A 23440-nucleotide genomic window follows, 5' to 3' on the forward strand; every position below is an offset into this window, starting at 1 on the left:
TTATAATGACATACAGTACAGCATACACGCATGGGGCACACACATTGTAAACTATGTGTTAAATTGCCTGAGTCTCGGAGGCTAACTGAGTGTAAACTTAACTCAAAGTGAGTTAATTTGGTCATTATTTTGTACACTCAGTTAGAAATGGGTAAATTAACAACACACGCGCAAGCACACACACACACACACACACACACACACACACACACACACACACACACACACAGAACACTAGCTCATTAGTATTCAGTGGAGGCTCCTCTACTTGGCAGAAGCACACATTACATCATCCATAAACAACATAGAAACGTATTCAGTAATTCTCATTGAACCTATTAAAGTTGTCTATAAACATATTGAATGATGTGGAGACCTTTCTTTACTTTGACCAACTATAGTCCCATCATCCACACCTGTTCATGGCTTTGATTAGCCAGATCAGATCCATTTGGTTACCGGTAAACAAGAGAACCGGTGTGTGAGCATCAGGCACGTAAAGAAATGCATGTGTAATTGTATGTGATGGCTGGATGACGTGCCCACACACCTGCTTGTCGTATGTGTACAGTCAGTACAGTATATGATGATATACAACATGAATGTGTTGGTCATGGACTTACTTTCAGATGGTGAGTGCACTCACTGGTATGTCTCTCATTATATCCTTATTACTGACTCTGAAAGAGCAAGAAAACACCAGCACCACCCCTCGAACACCTTCTGTGTAATTGACTCTTTTTATTGGACAAAGATAAACCCGTGGGTCAACCATATCAGCGAATTGATGGACAGAGACCAAAGAAATGCAGCAGCTGCTCAGTATTCATTTATATTTATATTTAAATGAACACTGAGGATTTTATACTTTCAGAGTCAAATTAAAACTCCAGTTTTGATTGTGTATACATTTTTACCTTAAAGAAGAAAAACGTTGACTTTGAAAAATATGCGTTGAAAAAATACTGTAGCATTTGAGAGTACCGCTGTCAATAAACATGCATACATGTACTTTAAGTGTGCTCCAGTGTTTTACTTCGGATAGTTTAATTTAAGTGGCCACGTAAAATGCTTTGCATACTCTTCCTTGAGTGGTTGGTTGTTGGCACTGTATATCAAACATAACTACAAATAACTCTGTTATGTTATCTGTAACTGTTTTGCTGAGAGAGGAAAGGAAAAAGGAATCACAGAATAGTATAATGTTGCAGTGTATGAGAAGATACTGTACGAGCACTCCTCAAAATCATTCCCTAAGAAGACATGAGACTCAAAGCACAAACTCTAAACATGATCCATGTGACTCCAAGCACAAATCTCTAAAGCCTCCTACTGTAGTTTAGCAGAGCTGATTTTGACCAAGGTGCAACCTGCTCTAAGCACATGAGAGATAGATAGCACATTAACAATATATCACAGTAACAATCTATAAAATACAAAACATGAGAATAGATTAAACATATTATTCAAACAGGAGGAGTTGCTGTACTGGGCATCATGTGGCGTTGCGTGTGTTACAGTTCTATTAGACAGTCTGTGCCAGGGTACTCTGGGAGGTTCAGGTCGTACTTCTTCTGGATGTCGTAGGGCAAGAACCGGCCAGCCAAGAAATGTTTCCCGGAGAAACTAGCGGCACACTTCTTTGGTGCTGTGAGTGAGATGAGAACATCAGGGGTTATCCCCTCCTGATTGGCAATTTCTACATCCCATCCTGGGATAGAAAATAGAAAAAGAGAGAGAGAGAGAGAGAGAGAGAGAGAGAGAGAGAGAGAGACAAAGGGAGGAACACATTAAACACTAAATAGAAGAGCCTCCAATTGTTAAACGGGATACTATTTATTTGTGTTTGTATTATATTTTGTATTGTCTTTAATGTTGAAAGCAAACATGATGTTTAACAGATGAGACACCTGCTCGAGAAGATGTAGAGAGTGTGTTTGTGATAGAAGACGCGGTCACATGCCAAATGGATGTTCTACAGCAGATTACATGAGTTCCTGATGTAGAACCAAGTTGGCTAAGGAAAAAAGACACTGAGGTGCTGTAGACAGCTACAAATTACAGTGTTTTGCGTTCACAGTTATGGTAATGTATTTGAGGTGGGATGAGCTCACACTATGCTTAACGCAGCATAAGATTTTCCCTTGCTTGTGCTTCCAGACATTAAAACCGTGCAACATTGCTTGGGAGTTGTTTGACGAATAATTGTCATGTAGTGTTACTGAACCCTAAGCCAAATGATGTCATGGAGTGTGAACAATTTACCTGAGGGCACGTCCACACTGACGATGGGGATCTTGATCTGCTTGAGGGTGACCAGTATACCGGTGAAGGGCTCCTTAATGTTGTCATGGTCTGTCTCTGGACCCAGGACGGCGTCAACCACAATATTGTAGGCATCGTTAATCAACCCAACCTGAAGACAGAAGACATCGTCATCAATATTATGTGAAGGGTATGGTTTTAAAATATACAAAAAGTGGTACTTTAATAAGGGTCTTTAGTTGACATCTCATCCAGTATTTTCAGAACATAATAATCATATATTTCAGAAAAGGCAAAAGCTGGTGGTGATCTCTGGGTAAATGTTTTCTTCCAAAATATTTTCCAAATGCAGGCTTATATTACTGTATGTTATATTATTTGCCTGAAAACATTCTTCCAGTTGTCTCTGGGTTTATTTATCACACCATCCAATGGAGTGGTTTTTCTGGAAGGGACCAGGAATTGTTTTTGATTGGTTGATTGGATACTTTATTAACAGTTTGCAAAAAGTGCTGACATACAGTTGTACAAGCACAATAATGCTAAAAGGATAACACAAAACGTCCCGAGGGCCTGTTTCCATTGTGGTTCTGTGTATTCAATTCATCAAGACATTATAAAGACCTACAGTACCCTCCAAGATATCATCAACACTAGGAGCATCAAAAGTATATTCACAGAAAAGCACCTCGACCTCTTCTAGGTCCAGTTGCAAATTGCAGACAGGTGATCTTTTTTTGTAATGGGAAGAGGAGTCTGCCACTTGGCTACAACTTCTCAATAGTAGTGTTTGCCTCTCTTTCTAGAGTCACGTCAGAATATTCATTGATTTTGATTTCGAGGAATTAGCATTTGATTATAATGGATGGGTGATGTTTTTAGCCACAAGGAGAGGGATAGATACAGCAAGCAGAGAGCGGAGACAGCATTGACACGTGGTTTATTACAAAAAAGACAAAAAGGACAATGGTTCATTTAGTACATTTCTAGATTTCTAGATCTACATTACAAGCACTGTGCTGTGTGAAGAGTGGGATATACGGAGTAATCACAAAACACTGTGTGTAAATAGGGCTATCAGCCCAGTATCTGTATCTGTTCATATTCAAAGAATGACTCTGGCCATGTAACGATCAAACCAGTCCACATGTCCAATATCACCAAAAACAATAGCCGTTTCTCAATAACTGTACTTTACTTGTGTTCCTGTGGGAATGTCTTCAATCAATTGCAGCCCGAGTACTGTCCCAAATAAAAAAATTGCATCTAGCCAAGTTCAGTTCAGTCTCTGGAAATCCAGCTGAACTGATCTGCCAACTTTATTGATTGGGAGGTGAGGGGTGACCAGCAGCAATGACTAAGGAGGAAATGCAATTTTTTTTTGGAATAATTACTGTTATTGTGTTACAAAATTATTTTAAAAAAAGTTATAATTAATGTATTTATTTATATTCACCCGAACACCTGCCTGTAGAAAAAGGTGTGTGTGCAGGGAAACACACCTACCTTATATGATGTCACTGAGCATCCTGAAGGTACCCAAGGACCCACCCACCTCAGACATCAGCAACATTATGAAAATCACTTAAACATAATTGTCCGGGTGAAATCACCAGAGGAGCGATGTGAGATGTGAGGTCCTGCTGTTTTGACTCAGGAGTGAGTTGCTGTGGGCAATCACGTGACCAAAAGTACAAGTCCGTCGCAAGTTGTAAAGATGCATTCTCTGGCCTCATGAAGTCTCCCCAAGTTAACTCGACAAGTACATTCTTCTGAAGGACACAAGTCCGTTCGTTATGTTCTTGGCATTGATAAATGGCCAATGTCATTGACCTGGAATGGTCAATGACAGGCAGCAGCTATATTGCCCTTACATCATATTTTGGGAGGGGAGATGGGCGACCTCACAGGGTAATTATTTGTGAATATGTTGTTAAAAGTAAAACTAATGCTGCTCACCTCTGTGGGGAGATAGGACAGGAAGGGGATGTCCATCTTCTCACACTGAACTGTGAAGTCCTGATGGAGAGTGTTAGAGGAACGTTTAGGATAGTAGATGGTCGGCTCATACTCCTGCATGGACAGAAGAGTGAGAGAAAGACAGAGAGACAAAGAGAGGTATGGGACAGAAAATATATTAAGGGCCGTCCACATCAAGAATTAAAACAATAACTATCCTTCAACACTTGCGTCGTTATAGTTGTGGTGTGGACCCTGCCATCCACTTTAATTAAAACAATATCTTGACAGTTCATTAAATGCTTAGTGTGGATGGCCTTTTTACTTAGCCAACTAGAGGTTCACATCTAGAGTTCAGGGTGATACGCAGCACTCTGACCATATGATATGTCTACATTGGTCATAGTGTCAAGCAGGCTTTGTCAGAGTAGATGTTGTACCGTCTGTCTTTGTCTCATCAGATTGTGATGGATTCTTTTGGAAACATTCGCCTACCACCACAGGCCCAAAATAGGGACACCAGGGGTGGCAATAAAAACAGAAAAGCATTACAAGAGGGAAAACATCAATATTGCAGTCAACTGTTGCACCAAGTGTTGACATGATTGACTGTGAATGACGCATCGGCGCACCTTCAGGCTGCAGTTCATGACACATGAACAAACTATTCACCCTGTCATTACCACATTACTGCGGTTCCCACCAGTCTCCCTGTTCACTGAATTACACCGCTTATGAGAGGGATGCTGCTGTGCAGAGTAGAAATCCAGACACCTACAGTCTGACTGAGAGGCATGCGATACTGAAACCGTGACCACCCGCGATACATGACCTCTGCATATAAGCACAGAGATAAATCTTTAATAACTGTTGCTATGTGATTAGTTTTTGCGTGTGTGTGTGTATGTGTGTGCCTGCGTGTACGTACGTGCGTGCATGCGAGTTACAGTAAACTCACTGATGTTCGACTCACACTGGATAGCAAGACAACATTCTTTGCTTTTAAAATATTAATGCATGATGCCTGAACCAAAGTCACGTGAAACACTGAATATGTTATAAAGGTCATTGAAGTAGATTCCATGCTGATTTTCATATCAAATACAGTGCAGTACAATTTTTGTTTGTATCATTGCTTTGGAGCCTTCTGGAGTGGAACATACAGTATGTTGTTGATGTTGTTGTGGATTTAGTTTTTTGAGGTACGCTACCCCCTCCAATACATGGCTTTTGAAGATTACCTCATATATATTACCAAGTCTATGGGATTTTTGAGTGGTGCTAGCCACTCCTATAGACAGCAATGTGTGTCCGTATGTCTGTCCCTGTGTCCGAGTACCGTCTGAGTACGGAAATAGCGTTTGTTGACCACCAAGTGTCACTGTTGTCACTGTAGCCAGCCAGCCAGCCTGCGCGCACGCACGTGCGTGCACGCACACACGCACACACACAGTACAGCACCACTCAGTTCAGATGTTTGTTTAGAGCACTTTGTTTAGAGTTAGACGTACAAAAGCAAAAAAGCGGCCCTCACTTAGCTTTTTAACTAAATGATATTTGTATCATGCATTATCATTTGACCAGGGCGGGCTGACAAGATGTCTGAAAATCCCATGAAATAGAAACAATTAGGAACTATCCACTAAATTCTGACTAAGGTCTTAAGGAGGAAATGATCTGTCAGTCCAGACAGACTACTGGCTCCTCGGGGACGCTAAACCAATCAGTACTCCACGTCCACGGCCACTGGCCGCCTGACGTCATTTCCATGCTGCCCGCCAAAGAACTGAGAGCAAGCAGCCGAGACGACCAGTATCCCCCATATCTGCCCTCTGGGGGCGGGGGTGGGAGGGGGGTACGGGTGAGTCCTGTGTGCCCTTGACCCGAACAGCAGTTACAGTCAATCTGAGAGGAAGCGCTCTGGGGAGGTCTGTAGTCACTGAGCATGAAGAAAGTGGAAACGAGCCTTCAGAGAGAAGCAAGCGCGGGTTGCAGAAAGGTCAAGGGGTGTTCTGCTGTGGATATTGACGGTTAACATGGTCTCAGTTCCTAACCGTTTTTATGGCGTGCAGGAGGCTAGCAAAGTAACCATCTATAAAACATGTCTGAGCGTGTGTGTGTGTGTGTGTGGGGGGGGGCTGGGGGGGGGGTCCCATAATTGTTAAGTATTTTGGAATGAGGAATGAGGCTGAAACCTGATTTTATTTGGTGACATCATATAAGCCAGAGGGCTTATTTCATATTCCTTTTCACAAAAAAACACTAAAACATACCAAACAAACAAATACAACAATACATCAGACAGATATACATAGAAACTCGAGTCTAAGAAATGTGGAGTCAATCAATGCAACCTATTTTTTACCTATAAATGTGCAGTCAATCAGTGCAGTGCAGTCAGCCTAACCTATTTTTGCATTAAAACCTATTTTCAATGCATGTAACCTATATTGTTTAAGGCTCCTTATCCTACGACGTGAAAGCCGTGAAAGTAATGTAGAAATCAAATATCAGACCATCCAATTGCATGTGTGCAGGGCTGGACTGGGACAAAAATGCAGGACAGGCGCATTTAATGCCTTGAGCAGGCCAAACTTGTTAATATTTGTACCAAGTATGGGCCCGGTTGGATGACTGGTGTGCTGTGAGACCCAACACAATGCAAAGTGGCACTCCATGGCCATTCCCATGTGTGTCCTGAGATCCACAAGATTACATTTTTGTTTCCCATTGAAAGTCACCATGGCTTATTAAAAACATCCAAACAAAGCTTGTATTTGTAAAGATGTATTATACTGTAGGCCCTATAGTACCATCTTTATTAGCCATTTCAGCCTGGACTTACATTTAAAATAAATGTCACAACTGAATTGTCCATGGAGTACCATGAGAGGAGTCCAACAGATCAGAATCACGTCCAGTCATTCAAACATGAACAATAGACTGGAACTAATGTGAGGTGATGATTCAGGATGAACTTTAGCTTTGGAATAAATGTGTGTTACGGAATGCAGTATCTTGCCATAATTTTTTGTGTACCTGGCAGTGGACAGAATGAGAGGACATTGACAGACCCGTTTAGACTTTAGACTCACACTGGGTCTGTGAACACAAATGGCTGGAAGTGATGTCAGAATCGAGTTGGCCTGTTAGCCTGAGGCTAATCATTCATCTCTGTAGGCACCTTCACAGCTTTGAATCTGTGTGTGTGTGTGTGTGTGTGTGTGTGTGTGTGCGTGCCACGTGCGTGCACGTGCAGTCTGCACACGTTTGCATTTTCCTGAAGTGCTCATGCACCCTTCGTCTTGAATACAAGCGTGTCTTTCTGCTGCGCAGACAGGGATCACATTGCACCACAATGAAAAACACATACTATTACACCAAGACAGGGCTTCATAGTCCAAGGTAAATAGCATGCAGTTACCAGTTCCGGGTATACAGTAGGGCTACCTCATCCTATTGTGGTGGTCTCAAACCGCAGCGTATAGGACTACCTCATCTTATAGTGGTGGTCTCAAACCGCAGCGTATAGGACTACCTCATCTTATAGTGGTGGTCTCAAACCGCAGCGTATAGGACTACCTCATCCTATTGTGGTGGTCTCAAACCGCAGCGTATAGGACTACCTCATCTTATAGTGGTGGTCTCAAACCGCAGCGTATAGGACTACCTCATCTTATAGTGGTGGTCTCAAACCGCAGTGTATAGGACTACCTCATCTTATAGTGGTGGTCTCAAACCGCAGCGTATAGGGCTACCTCATCCTATAGTGGTGGTCTCAAACCGCAGCGTATAGGGCTACCTCATCCTATAGTGGTGGACTCAAACTGCAGCATGTTCTGGTAGGGCTACCTCATCCTATAGTGGTGGTCTCAAACCGCAGCATGTTCTGGTAGGGCTACCTCATCCTATAGTGGTGGTCTCAAACCGCAGCGTATAGGGCTACCTCATCCTATAGTGGTGGACTCAAACTGCAGCATGTTCTGGTAGGGCTACCTCATCCTATAGTGGTGGTCTCAAACCACAGCATGTTCCGGGTATAGGGCTACCTCATCCTATAGTGGTGGTCTCAAACCGCAGCATGTTCTGGTAGGGCTACCTCATCCTATAGTGGTGGTCTCAAACCGCAGCATGTTCTGGTAGGGCTACCTCATCCTATAGTGGTGGTCTCAAACCACAGCATGTTCCGGGTATAGGGCTACCTCATCCTATAGTGGTGGTCTCAAACCACAGCATGTTCTGGTAGGGCTACCTCATCCTATAGTGGTGGTCTCAAACCGCAGCATGTTCTGGTAGGGCTACCTCATCCTATAGTGGTGGTCTCAAACCGCAGCATGTTCTGGTAGGGCTACCTCATCCTATAGTGGTGGACTCAAACCGCAGCATGTTCTGGTAGGGCTACCTCATCCTATAGTGGTGGTCTCAAACCGCAGCATCTGCATCTGTTGAGCCTATCTATCTGCGGCATGCCACTCCTTAAACTACCTCTAAACCACAACAGTCCATCTGGGGGAGGCACAGAAAAAAGTAAAGAAAGAAAGGCAAGTGCAAACAAAGGAATAATGCAGTGTCCATGATTCATAGCGCCGGATGATCTGTTTTCTTTGGATCAAAGTTATGGAGAAGCGCTTCATGCATTCCTGAAATGGCAGTGCAAGATATATCTCCCTCGGAGTTGACCCTAGGTCTACCGCTTGGCCCTGGGAGAGAGGAAGAGAGAGAGGAGGGAAGGAGAGAGATAGAAAAGAGAGAATAATGAAGGGGAGCGGGAGAAGTGAGAAATGAAGAGTGAAACTCAAGAGAATAATGAGAGGAAAGAATGGCCTTCCTACATTTTTGATGTCCTCACAAGTATAGTAATACAAACGTGTGTGTGTGTGTGTGTGTGTGTGTGTGTGTGTGTGTGTGTGTGTGTGTGTGTGTGTGTGTGACTGAGAGAGGGCGAGAGAGAGAGAGAGAGAGATAGAGAGAGACAGACGGTTGGAGAGCGAGACACCAGAGACAGCGATTGGACAGCTTAAACTGGCTCCATCAAGGTGGTTTTAATCAGAGCTATAAGATGCCTCGTAAATCTAGCACCTCAGACACACACATGGCACATTTATATAGATCACTTCATACGTTCAGACCCAAGCTGAAAAACCCCAAACATTCATCCAACACCCCCCCTCCCACCCCCCAGTTCAATAGAGACATAAAGACCGGCCGTCCCACCACAAACTGAAGAGGAAGCGTTTAAAGTCGGAGAACCGTAATGCACTTGAAATGGACGGTTCCTTCTTCTCCCAAGACCTCTGTGAGCCCGTTCCCTCAGAAGCATCCATTTACAGCATGTGGTCTAAAGAAGGGACGATGTGGGCATGACATCATAGCATCTACAGTATCATGGTTGCCAACTGGAAAAGCCAGACGGCTTTAAACGAGAATAACAATAGTATGACATCATTGTTGTCCCGGTGCCCTGACACAGAAGGTAAGGGGGGGAAATAAAAACAATAATAAGATAATGGGGAGGTATTTACAGGGGCTGAGCTGAGGTCGTGTAAAACCCAGAGGGCCTGTATAGGGGAGCCCCTGTTAGTTAGATGGGAATTAGACGTGCTGAGAGACTGTGCATCTTTCTCCCCATCTACAGTCAAGCACACAAAGCGTTGCATCGCAACACATTGTGTGCTTGGAGATCTATTTCCAGTGTGTAACTAAGTATAAAGTAGACAGTAGAAAGTGTGGTCAGCTGAGCTCATCGCTGTTGTTTAGAGGCCCCTCGATGTGTGGTGCAAATCTGGCCCCTCGTTTTTATTAAAACGTGAAGCAGCCGCTCATAGCGCCAGCCCAAAATGTGGTTCTTCCTACGGGGATTGTGCGTGCAGAGTTTCATGCTGATGGGTCCAGCTGTGTCAGAGATTAGTTGCTTAACCCTTTTAGACCTATAGCTGAGGCAGATTCTAAAAGGGTTTTCTGAACCGCTATGCGCATACAGTATATCATATGCATTATACAGTATGGAACCAACCGACTTCAAACTCGGCATGTGCATCAGCAAGGACTCAAGGGAGTGTGGTGTCGGCCGCTGAGCCGTTTCGGATATCCAGATGTCCAGAACCACATGTGTCTATCTGCTACAGTGTCAACATCTAAAATGACTAAATGTGCTCCCGACATTAAAGGTATACAGCATGTACTGTAAGTTACAAGGTCTACTGACAGACAGACAAACACACAAAGCTGCAACCATTCATGATTATTTTAGGTGTATCTCTTTTTTATGCTGTGTTAGAGAGCTTATTAGAGTAAACCTACCCTAATAATAGTTTAATCTTTTCTTATTTTTTATTCTTACTAGTCTTCTTACTAAACTTATTACGTTTGAAATGTACTAGGTATTTGTATGCTATGTCCTGTATGTCAGTCCTGTTTGTATTGTTTGATGTTTGATGTCTGGGGACTGCAGATGGAAATTAGCATGTTTTGATAAATCTGGTATATTTACACTGCATTTTAATGTAATGTTCATTAACATACACTGTCCCGACTAAATTAAAAAAAAACAAAAAAAAAAACATATGGACAGGAACGAAAACATAATCCCCCTGTCGTTTCGGCCTGGTGGAGATTATTAATCAGGCCTAATGGTGATGTAGTTCACATGTGTGGTCCAGGTTTTGTAGGTATCCAGATTCCAGCAATGTGTTGTGTTTCGCTGTTGGTTTTGATCCCAGTTCGTACTTTTCAATTCCATCACAGTTATAACACATTTCAAATGAAATCATGAAATTGTATAATCATGATTGCCCAGTGTTACCTGAGAAGTTTTAGTTAAACACTGTGGGTGGATCCCACAAGTAATTGGTGTAATGTGGTTTAAAACTTAAAGCAATAACAAGGGCGCCCGCTGGCCTAGTGGTCCAGGCGCATGCCACATATAGGCTCTGGCCTGACAGCGTGTTGCGTGTTCAAGTCGCGTTCATGAAGATTACTCCCAGTCTACACTAAACAATGCTTTTTGATGAGTTGCACTTGCACATAGAAGGGTGTACATTTTTCCAGCACAAGCACTGGAAACTTACTGTGGGACCAGTTATGTCAGATCTTCAGAAGTCCTGCTCACAATAGAAAGATATAATTCACAATAACTACAGACCTACCTTCAAGTAATATGCTTTAAAGTCGTCAACTTACAAATATGCGCAGGTATCGTGCGCACACCAAGCCAATAGAGCCATTCTGATCTGGACCACAGATCACCAAAACTGTGGGCTGTTTCTTCCCCATGGTCATGGAGCTGAGAGGGTAGGCCTGGAGGGAGAGATGGAGAAGAAGGTTAGAGGGATCATGTGATTGCTTGAGAGAAAGAGAGAGAGGAGAGAAGCAGAGAGAGAGGCTACTGGAGAAACCGAGATAAATAGAAAATGGTGCATTCATATAGGCTTAGGGCCTTTATCCAAGGCACTTTACATACAGTAGACTGTGCAGTTCTGTACATTCACATATTCACACACACCTTCCTTGCCGTTCCCACCAAGCCGATCTAACCTACCGGCCACTCTACCCCTGAGCACTGCCTTATACGTATATAAATAAATATAAATGCCTTACGATTTAGCCACCTCAGCAATCCATCTCCCAGGGGTCTAGCACACGCACACGCACACGCACACACACATACACACACACACACACACTCTGACAGCAGGCAAATACATCTCATTTAAGAAGGTGCAAGGTGATTTACAGGGGAATGCATGCCCAGTAAATGGGAGACATTTCAGTATCCTGTGTGGTTCAGAGTATGGATGGAAAGTGTGTTCTTTATACGGAAACATCCCATGGCGACTGCACTGGTATTTTTTCCACTGCTGCCAGGGGCTATTTTAAAGACGTTGGCCCGTTTCTTATAGACAGAGCAGACAATGGAGCTGTTGCCATTTCCTTTGTGACCTGTTACGCTTGGCATACCTAACCTTATACTTATAGGCAGTAGGCACAGACTGCATGGTTGACCAGTCCTGAACAAGTATGCACACTATGTGTCTTGGGTGTACATACAGTACACAGTATATACCAGTAAGACGCCCTGAGGTCGGGTGTACGCATCCGCCTGGGTGACAGCAGACTGCTGGGCGAGCGCTGTCGCTTTGGCATGGGGGGTCAGATCAACATATGGAATGAATTCTGTAGGCCTACTGGCCATATATGGAGCGTATCTTTGAGTGTACAGGGTTTGATGAGGTCAAATCAACATATGGAATGTCAGAACAGGTCAGCTCCATATATGGAGATCTAAGGGTGGCAGCGGGGGCAGTGTCTTGAGTGTACAGGGTTTGATGAGGCCTGGCCATATATGGAGCGTGTCTTGAGTCTACAGGGTTTGATGAGGTCAGATCAACATTTAGATGTTTCTGATATTTCCAAAAAGCTGCTCAAATAAAAGCTATTTGAAACTTTAAATCTAATGATTATATTGGTAGGGCCTTCTACATTTTGGTGGCATTGGAGCGAAATTAATTTAGTCCCTTGTTTGAGCCGAATCTGGGTTGCACATGGTTTGTTGAACTCCCTCTGGTGTTGTGAGTGTGGACTTCGTTGACATTAAGGAAGTATTTAGACAGGTACATGGGTATCTTGATGGTGTAGCGAATCTTGTAGACCAGACACATTGCAAGATGCTGTACTCTCAACCCTAAGCCATTCCAGCCTGTCAGGTGTGCTTATATGACACCAGCCAACCGTGACAAATTAGAGAAGAGAAGAAGACACTTGAAGCCAAAACTGTAAGCCAAACAACCTGGGCTTTGAACTGCTTTCAGATTTGGCAGACTCAAAAATATAAACATCAACATCAACAAGTAGACTGAGCTAAATACAGTCATGAGGCAGTTTTATAGATCCAAGCGGACAACTAAAGAGAAGCTCTACAGCGTCAGCATCTACCTGGGGCTTCAGGGGTTGGTTTAAACGGCTCTACCAATGAGCCTCTGGCTGGCTATCCATTCATTGGATTTAATGCAGGATCCAGAACTAACGTAATGTTTTCAAAGTGTTGTAAAGGGAAAGACAAAAAAAAGAATTATTATCTTAACATATTATGCAACACATGAGAATCCTGAAGGGATTTTAGTTACAGGTGCAAAGACTGGAATCATCTAAAACCTGACTCATTCATCCTAAAATGTGACAAGAATGCAGCATGATATTCAACATATAATAATGTTCGCCAACCTTAATGCATGGTCGAACTAACGGGATGGCGGACCACGGGGAAGTCCCCTGTTTGAGGGGGTATCTTGAAAATGATCTGAGCAACATTCTGCCTGATGCAAAAGCCCTCTAGCTCAGTTTTAATGAAAACCAAATTAAAACTAAGCTATGATGACTAAATATTAAATATACTGCCAAATAAAATGTCTGTTCCTCTGGAAGTAAACCAGTTATCACATGATGTTACCGAGGATGATTAAACCAAATGGACCCATAAGGGTCCATTTGGTTTCATGTTACGCTCTCAAGAGGTGCCTGGTGCCACTGCCATACAGAAAGTGTCTGATGTCAATGCATGTGTGACATGAGGTGAGGGAGACCATGGCTGTGAGTGGGCATATTCTAGATGCTTTATATAAAGCAGAGAGACTACCATGTGAATTCCTCCATTTTGTGTAATCAGTACTAATCACAATGAAAAATGGGCCAAAATGGATACAAGTTAATAATTATTAAAAAAAGTGGGGTAACTGAAAATGTCTCTTTGGGGTTAAAGTGAATGTTATTAAAATGGTTAATCTATGATGCTCTTGTTCAATATTCCAGACCGTCCTAAAGTAAAAGAAAAAAAGATGATGAAAAACAGGCCCAGTTGATGCTTGCATGGGGATAGAGCTGGCCTACATGATGTAAGGATGTACACAGCATATCCTTTTAAGTACCCGTATAGATGAATACAGATTTAGACTGGATAGTGGGTAACTAGGCATGTAACCATTTATCGTAAATCAATTAAAATCGGTTCAAACTGGTGACAATTACATTTGATTTAATTGTTTTTTTAAATGTATCGCGATGCAAAAAAAGAAAATACTGGATCTTTGTAAGAGAATTGATGAAAGAGTTTCCAGTAATTAGCTGCTATTGAAAAGAGGATGAGAGAAAATACAGTATTGTAAACAAATAAAGGAGAAGAAAATACTCTTTTTTGTCAATGTCAATTTCAACTTTTTTGAAATTGACATTCACTTCTACGTCCAATAATGTGTTGGCAGCGGATTAGAGTGGAGGAATGGGCTTTTCCCAGTGCAGAATCCTTGGGCACAACAAGAACCATGAAGTGCAATCAAGCCTAGAGAATAACCGTTATCTCCATCATAACAGACAACAGCACACACCATCAATAACACAGAACATAGATAGTTATGGCTATCTAGGACAGCAGAGAGATATGGGGAATGATGGACACAGCACGAGAGAGAGATTATAAAAACGTTTTGTCTCTGACAACCACCACCAGGACTACCATCTGTCTTGATAGACCTCTAGAACTACTGCACATACAACAGAACTGCTACCTTTAAACACATTTTAAATCTGAGGCATTTTTTGATGGGCGCTAGCCCCTCCTATGCCCAGCTTTCTGGGTTTGTGTAAACACAAACATTGGCGTGTGATTGGCTGATCACCCCATAGCGATGATTTGATTGGCTGAGCAAGTACATATTGAAGATAAAAGTGAGGGCAGAAAAGTGAAGACGGAAAAGTGAGGACGCAAATTGTGATTGGCCAGAAGAGATGATTCATGATGATATATGGTGATAAGAGCGCCCCTCACTTCACACGGGTGTGATGTTTCCTTGTTTTGTATACTATTTAAATCATTTTGAGAAAAAATGCTGCTATTTGTCCCAAAGTGACTGCAAAAGATTGGTGCTATTTGTTTCAAAAAGCTTTATACCTATAATGACATAATGTGACATAGCTCTGTTTACGACTGTGGCTCAGGAGGTAGAGCAGGTCGTCCAATGATCCATGGGTCGGCGGTTCGAATCCCGGCTCCCCCTACATCTATGTAAAGCGCATTGGATAAAGGCGCTATATAAATGCACCATTTACCATTTATACACAATGCTTTTGCTTTTCCAATGTTTTCTCATGCTAATAAAGATCCTTTGAATTGAGAGAGAGAGAGAGAGAGAGAGAGAGAGAGAGAGAAGCATAGACTGAGAGAGAAAGCAGAGACAGAGTCAGAAACATGGAACGAGTTGGAAACAGGAAGTAAACAGAACTCGCACAAACAGATGACAAACAACATGACAGGATGACAAACTCCGGATGAAAGCAGTCCAAATACAGTTGTGACGTGTAAAGCTGCTATAAGCAATAATATGTCAAAATTGTAATGACCTTTTTTTGTTTGTTTTTGGTAATCAGCCAGCAATGGGTAAAACGCTCACAAAACAAATTTAGTCTCTGTATTATTGTGAGACTGTGCTCATGTAGCCTGGGGTCCACCTATGCTGTATATATGTGTGTGTGTGTGTGTGTGTGTGTGTGTGTGTGTGTGTGTGTGTGTGTGTGTATGTATATGTATAAAAAACAATAATAATATCTAACTAAAGCAGTCATAATCACTATGGATCCTGGTGGATCTCTACGGTGACACAGGTGTGGGTTGGGTGTAGGGTTGTTATTTGTTTTTATTTTTTTTCTCTGATTAATGTACTGTTAAACTGATAACTATGCTGAGTATCTCAAATGCTGTGCTGTAAGAAGGATGGGCACTTATAAGCTTTTAAGCTTCAGCCCATGCCTTTTGATCACCTTCACAGGGCTGTTTCTTTTTTTGCTGATGTAAACTTTGTACTTGATTCTGTTCTGTGAAGATGTTCAAATAAACTAAACTAAACTACCGGTAAATGCTTTCTATGGCATAGGCAGCTCCCGGCAGGATCCGCTGGGAGAATCTAGACGCAGCTGCGCGACATGAGACTAATTAATTAGAGAGAGAGGAGTGTGTGTGTGTGTGTGTGTACGTGTGTGCGTCAATTTAACAAAGGTGCAGACGATCAGAAATCAGCAGAGAGTGATCGACGTTTGTGGACCCAGACTTTTTATTCTCCCTGGTAATAAAAAACGTCTGGGTTTCCGAGGCTAGTGCTCATGTAACTGCAGACTGTCTTGTTCCTAAAGGAGGAAATGCTAATTACGACAGCCCATCATTAATGGCTACACTACACCACACTGCCTGCTGGGAGTCGCGCACGCACGCACGCACGCACGCACGCACGCACGCACGCACACACGCACACACACACACACACACACACACACGTCTGGGCTATCATCTTTAAAGGACCATACCAGTGGTCTGGCATGCATAGTCCATTAACATTACTGCGGACCATTTTTCAGAGTATATTGCTGTCTGTTTGATTTTGGAATAGTTACCGGATTTCGCTATTTTAATGGTGAGGCCATAGGCCAACCCTGTAGGGTTTGTCCCCTCAAATGTGTGTCCCCTCAAAAGTAGACCAATCACAGCTCATGCTGCTAAGCGCATGAGGTCATGAAAGAGAAGCACCTTTGGTCATGAAAAAGTGAAAGTGAAACTTAGAAGAGAGCGGAAGTTGGGTGGTACTATCTATGCACTTTTTATTTTGAACGGTGCACACCACTCCAATGACTTGTTGCGTGTGTCCCTATGTCCCTGTATCAGCCTGGGCACACTTGAACTTCCATGCCCGGACAGAAGAAGCTGTGTTTTGCGTCATTTCCGTTTTTTTAGACAGCTGGTGGATGGAAAAGAAGCTCCACCCACGCGGCAGAATGCCGCTGGGGAAAGCTTTTATGGGAATCTGGCCGACGCGGCAATCTGCTGCGTGGGTGGAGCTTCTTATCCATCCACCAGCTGTCTAAAAAATCACACCCGTGTGAACTGAGTGGTGTAAGGTCTTATATAGACTGATCAGCTGTGGTCTGACGTAATGTCTGACGTAATGAAATCACACCCGTGTGAACTGGGTGACCATAGCAACCATGCTCATTTTTTGGTACGAACAGACAGACAGACACGTAAACTAACAAAGCTAGTTGTAGAAGTGGTTTACACCACTCAAAAACCGGACATTACGCAAAACACAGCTTCTTCTGTCCGTGCATGGAATCTAAAGTGTGCTCAGACCCTGTGTCTGTCTGTTTGGGGTATGAACAGCTGCAATACCGCTGGGTGACCCAAAGTGGCACTGTTGAGCAGCCTAAAGGGCCTTTCACACTATAACTACAACAATAAAAGTATAGCTAACTAGAAAAAGTGCCCTTCCGGGCACAGGTCTCCACCAGGAGGATAGGAGTGTGTGTGATGTTTGGCAAGGATGTTTAGGAGGATGTTTTTTTTTTTTTTTTATGATTTGAGGCATTTTGTTCCAAAAATGTGTTTTGCAAAAATCAACCTGTTGGTGGCGCTATAACAGGCCAATGTGAAAAGGGTGGGATATATTCCTCAGCCTAGTAAGAAAAAGTGTGAAAGATTTCACGTAAATTGCATGCTGCGTTCATGATTTGAGGCTATTGTTCAAAACGGGGCAATCTTGCAAACTGTGAAAGCCAATTATAGCCAATTAGGATGGAATATGAAATATCGGACAGATCCAACTTGAGCACATGACCATAGAGATACTGTGTAACGATTTGTGAGATTTTTGGACAGAATCTGGAGGAGTAATATCAAAAAATGTGTTTTACAAAAGTCGGCCTCCTGGTGGCGCTATAAAAGGCAGATGCGGAAAATGCAGGTCAAAGGTTTGTCCTTGGCCTCTAGGGAGTGTGCATGCAACGTTTCACGCAGATCGGTGCAGTTGTAGGGCAAAAATGTGAAAAGCTGCCTCATGGTGGCGCTATAACTGGCCGTTCTGGAAAATGTGGGGCAGAGGTTCATCGTTGGCATCCAGGGAGTGTGTGTGCAAAGTTTGGCATCGGCCGGGTTAACGGTGCCGGAGATTAGCTGTACACAGACGGACGGAAGGACACACACACGGACGGACGGACACACACACGGACGGAGTGCAAAACATACTCTCTCCCCATGCCTTCGGCCTGGTGGAGACAACAATGAAACTGTACCGTACAGTACAGAGTACAGCACAGTAGCTATCACAATAAACCACTCAGTTCACATGGGTGTGATTTGTTTTTTCTTCTTTTTTTTAATCTCTTATTACATCAACATTGTTCTTGTGAAGCAAGTTTGCCGTTATTGGTTTAAAATAAAGGGTCGCACACACCAAGACTGTGGTTCAAATAGTTTATTTCATATTTGAAACCAAGGACAAACGTTTCGGCTATCCAGCCTTCATCCACACTTTATTTTGATATGTGGGTGGCGCACCTATAGTCAGAGCGCGGTGGTCAAATGAAGATTGATCTACCGTTATTGGTTTAGAAATATATTAATGGTAGGCTATTCAAAATGATAGCTTTTTCCATTTGGCCAAATGAGACGTAGACCATCACCACACTAGGATAGGATATGCACACACGCAGCCAGCCTGTGTAGTAACTCTGCATTGAGATAATTGTACGGCTTTGTTAACAGATTACACACACAGAAACATGGTTGGACAGGGCCATTATTAGACATCTGTCTTGTACATCTTCTGTAATGAACCCACATTAAAATGATTTGCTACCCCAGCTGATAATTCTATGAGCATTAAGAAGTCATGGACTTTTGAAATGTTTCAATCTTTTGTACAGGGACTATTTTGTCAAATCAATCCTCACTTTCAAATGCCATTACAATGCAACAATAACATAACTTTGACAAAATAACAAATAAACAAAACAATGCAGCATCAATGTTTTACTGTGTTGGACTGCATATCCGTAGAAAGTTTCAAGTCCCTGTAAAGTATATTTTCAGATCATATTGAAATAAATGGAATCCAGGGCTTCCTATATATAAATAATAAAAAGGGTATCTTTGGGAAATGGCCGGTAATAATGTCAAGTATAGTTGCAATCAAATGACTAAACACACCAGACCATCGGGTGTTCTGGGAGAATTAGCACAGTTCCTGTGTTACAGGCCTGCGGAGGCCTTTGTGTGACGCACACACTGCTTGAGATCGGACATGTACACTTACTTACAACTGGCTATATTATGCTGATGCTACTTGGCATGTTTCAGAACTCTTTTCCATTGTAGTCTTGTGGATGTGTTGGGTGGCAGAGACAACGACAGCTTGCCAAGGCATTCTGGAAAGATTAAAATCTGTCAGTCTGATGTTATATTTTAGAATCCATGTTATGGTCCATGCATCTTTTCCTCTGCCATTTGCAGATGGTTTTGTGTGGGTATAGCCTACCATTCAAATCACATGCCAATAGGGGTGCCATTTGGCAAGAACAGCATCAAACTATTGCAAAAATATGTTGGTTGATTGGTTCAAGTGGGAAATAGTTCTAGGAAGATTATTTTGCAGACAGCAGATGTGGAAGGGCTCAGCTGGTGTTTATGAGTGGACCCTTACAGGTCTATTTCCATGAGTTCACTCAGAGTACATGTGTCTTTATTATAGACATTGGACGGTGGTGATAGTTGGACGTTGGTGATAGCTGGATATTGATGGGGATTAAGTTTTGAGGGATAAATTAAAAGTAAGTTGTGTAAGATGATGACAACAACTATTCTAATGTTGGTAATATGAACTCCCATGGACCACCGGAATGTTTTCCTTTCAACTTTCATTCCATGTTTTTCTTTGTCAGTCTGACTCCCATCACTGGGATGGACTGTGTGAACTCCATGCTAACCTCCAGGTTGGGGGACATGCCAGACCAAGTAAAACAGCACAGATCTGAGTGGGGCCTCAATTATGTAGAAGGTTTGGAGGGAGCGCTGTGCTAGAATTTCACACACACACACACACACACACACACACACACACACACACACACACACACACACACACACACACACACACACACACACACACACACACACACACACACACACACACACACACACACACACACACACACACACACACACACACACACACACACACACACACACACACACACACAGTTGGTGAATGTAATAATCTCAGAGGTATAGCCTTCTTGACACATATGCTAATTTGACATGTGGTCTCAGCTCCAATCAGCTCGGAACACATACTGAGGCTAAGCAAATATCACATGCGCGCGCGCACGCACGCACGCACGCACGCACGCACGCACGCACGCACGCACGCACGCACGCACGCACGCATTCAATGGCTGGGTTATATATATATATATTTATTATATTTCTGTGTATATATTTTTTAAGAGTAAAGAGAGCCTACTGTCAGCTGTCCAGCAGTCCAAATATTATTACATTAAATTTCAGAATGGTAGACCTGAGGCCTACCATTGCGTGGCACATCTATGTAAGTCTTACACCATATGCGTTTGGGAAACCCAGCCAATGCCTATTTGTGTGTTCTGTATCCCTCAACTATATCCTATCCTTCTATAATAGAGGATCAGAGCAGAAACTGGCCCGTTATGAGGCTCTGCTAATGTAACCTAAACATGTCCCTGGTCCACCAGACTGGAGCTACTGGCAGTCACAGTGTCCCAGTCTTCATAAGCTGAGCCAGCGCTACAATTATTATTATGATGCCAGATCAAACAGAAATACTTACAGACACACACACACTCACATGCACCTTTATCATGCACATGATGAACATTGCACGCACACACGCACGCACCCCAAGACAGCTGAATTGCCCTCAAGGGATCAAGGGTCTATCCTATCCTATCCTATCTCCACACCCCCCCCCCCCCCCCCCCTTTGGTTGCCAGATAGATTATAGGTTCTTCTTAGTAAATAATCCCTCCACTGCTTGGCAGCAGGAGCCAGCCCACACAACTCCAGATTGTGTGTGTGTGTGTGTGTGTGTGTGTATGTATGTGTAATTGTGTGTGTGTGTGTGTGTGTGTGTGTGTGTGTGTGTGTGTGTGTGTGTGTGTGCGCGTGTGCGTGCGTGCGTGCGTGCGTGCGTGCGTGTGTACATGCATGTTTGTGCGGTGCATTTGGCAAACCAACAGTGGACCAGAAGTGAAATCACACTGTCTGCAACTCCTGCCACTCATTTTCCTTAAATAACAGTGATGTCATGTCGGTAACCGGTAACCTATGATGTCATGATGGTAACCGGTAGCATCCTGCTCCGTGGCCGCGGGTGGCTCATGTTTGTCTAGAAACACCATGCCTCAGGTATGTGTGTGTGTGTGTGTGTCTGGGGGGGGGGGGGGGGGGGTGGTCCGGGATAGGGCCAGTGGTGGCTGGTGATAATGGAGGGGAAGTGAATCTGTTGGGGCTAACCATATTATGCTTGGAGCATCATGAACACACGGCGCCTGTGCGCGCGCGCGTGCACACACGCACGCACAGACACACGCACTCTCTCACTCCGTCTCGAGCCAACATTCAATTTTCTTTGTATTACATCCATGGATTTATTTTTCTTCTTGTGTTTCTGTCTGTCTCCTGCAGGATCTGTCCTTCTTGCTCTCTGACAGGGTTTTGTTGTTCCTGTCAACTTCTCAAGAATGATCCAGTCTGGCTTTCTTTTTTCATTCTGTCCCACCCTCATTCTTCCTCACCCTCCTCACTGCTATGCGTCTCTGTCTGCGTGTGTCTTTATCTTGTCTGTGTCTGTGTTTCTGTCTCCAAGTCCATCTCTCTCTCTCTTTTTCTCTCTCTCTCTCTCTCTCTCTCTCCCTCCCTTCCTCTCCCTCTCTCTCTCTCTCTCCCCATCTGTGTGCCTGCCTGTCTGATTCTCTCTTTCTCTCACTGCCCCGCCTCATCCATCTCTCCACTGCTTCCATGCGTCCGACAGCAACGGAGAGCTCATGTGTCTGGTAGCTGCCTGAGACAAACTTTCACCACAGTCTACTGTGGGCCCGCTGAGGAAGCCGTGTGGCAATAAACCAACGGAGCGATCTGGTGGAAGGGAAACACATGTGTTCTCAACAGCCCTCCATTGACAGACAGACACTCTGTGGGCCTTGACACACTCCAGAACACAACCACACAACCCACACCATAGCATAGCTGAATGTCCTCAAGTGCAGCGCTGCCTGGAGATTCAGCTCAGATGTTTGGAAAAAATCCATGTCAAATTAAATCATAACATTTACCTCGTCGAACCATTCGGTGATGTTACGGTAATGGGCGAGAGTGGAAATCTGGAAGCAGTAGTGATTGTTTGACCTGCTGTGCCGTATACAGGCCACCATGTGACATTTTCAAGAAATCTAATTTTGCGTAATGTGCGGTAGAAAACGACAAAATTAAGGGGAAAAGGCACAGAGGAGAGGAAAGGAGAGGATCAGAGAGCAGAGACAAACTGTCCTTATCAGGACAGACACGGCTCACATTCCAGTAAACAGTGACCTCTGCCTAGCAGCGCCACAGGCCTAATGGCTCAAAGAGCCACGACAATAAAATCAAGACATTATTTCTCCACTAAAAAACAGAACATGTTCTAGCCCTCTGCTTTGTCTCTCTTAATCTAAATTTATAGCACTCTTATCAGGATCTTCACCAAGGTTTGTTTGAAGGAAGGGTGGCTAGAGACGATATGAGACAGTAGTGGTGGGGATTTGTGGAGAAACGATTTGTGGATGAACTTATAGGTGGTTATATTGTACTGTGATCCTAAGTGATGGATATTGTACTAAAGGGGTTATACAGACCTTGTGGATGGCAATGGCACAGGCATGTCCCCATATCTCTATCAGCTGCTGCTGTCCAAACCTGTAGTCTCTCAGCAGCTCTGTCTCTATGGCTGCCACTTCCACTTTGCTGGGGGAAACAAGACAGACAAGACCAGATATAGTTACTGTAGCAACACAAGTGTTTTTCTGTCATAAGTCTCATTTTCAGCAGAAATCGCAGTGGCTATTATTATGATTTTCATCGTTGCTCTTCCCTTCATTCTACTTTACAACATTACAATCCCTGGTCTAGATGAATGAATGTGTTTATAGCACTGATTGAAATACAAAAATTCTCAGATGGCTTTTGTCGCCTGGATCGCCGCCTCTCTCAGCACTGTATGTCATTACAGGGGTGTGGAAAATCAATTCCTATTATTAAAAAGGTGTTACTGAAAATAATAGTTATGGTGTGGTTGCTGTGTGCTGCAGTTGCACTGTAGGTAGACTCTTTAGGTAG

General features: G+C 43.3%; 1 protein-coding gene across 1 annotated transcript in view; it reads right to left on the bottom strand.

Annotated features, from left to right (window-relative positions):
- Nucleotides 1–721: 721 nt before the first annotated feature.
- Nucleotides 722–23440, bottom strand: part of yjefn3 (YjeF N-terminal domain containing 3) — an 85228-nt gene continuing 62509 nt past the window's right edge. Inside the window, exons 3-7 of the mRNA XM_079505668.1 lie at nucleotides 22960–23068; nucleotides 11404–11520; nucleotides 4225–4338; nucleotides 2266–2416; nucleotides 722–1711 (exon numbers count right to left, since the gene is read on the bottom strand). Of these exons, the coding sequence (XP_079361794.1) occupies nucleotides 1515–1711; nucleotides 2266–2416; nucleotides 4225–4338; nucleotides 11404–11520; nucleotides 22960–23068 (688 nt within the window). The 3' untranslated portion in view covers nucleotides 722–1514. The remainder of the gene's footprint in view (nucleotides 1712–2265; nucleotides 2417–4224; nucleotides 4339–11403; nucleotides 11521–22959; nucleotides 23069–23440) is intronic.

This window comes from Electrona antarctica (genome assembly GCF_951216825.1).
Source record: "Electrona antarctica genome assembly, chromosome: 7".
Lineage (NCBI taxonomy): Eukaryota > Metazoa > Chordata > Actinopteri > Myctophiformes > Myctophidae > Electrona > Electrona antarctica.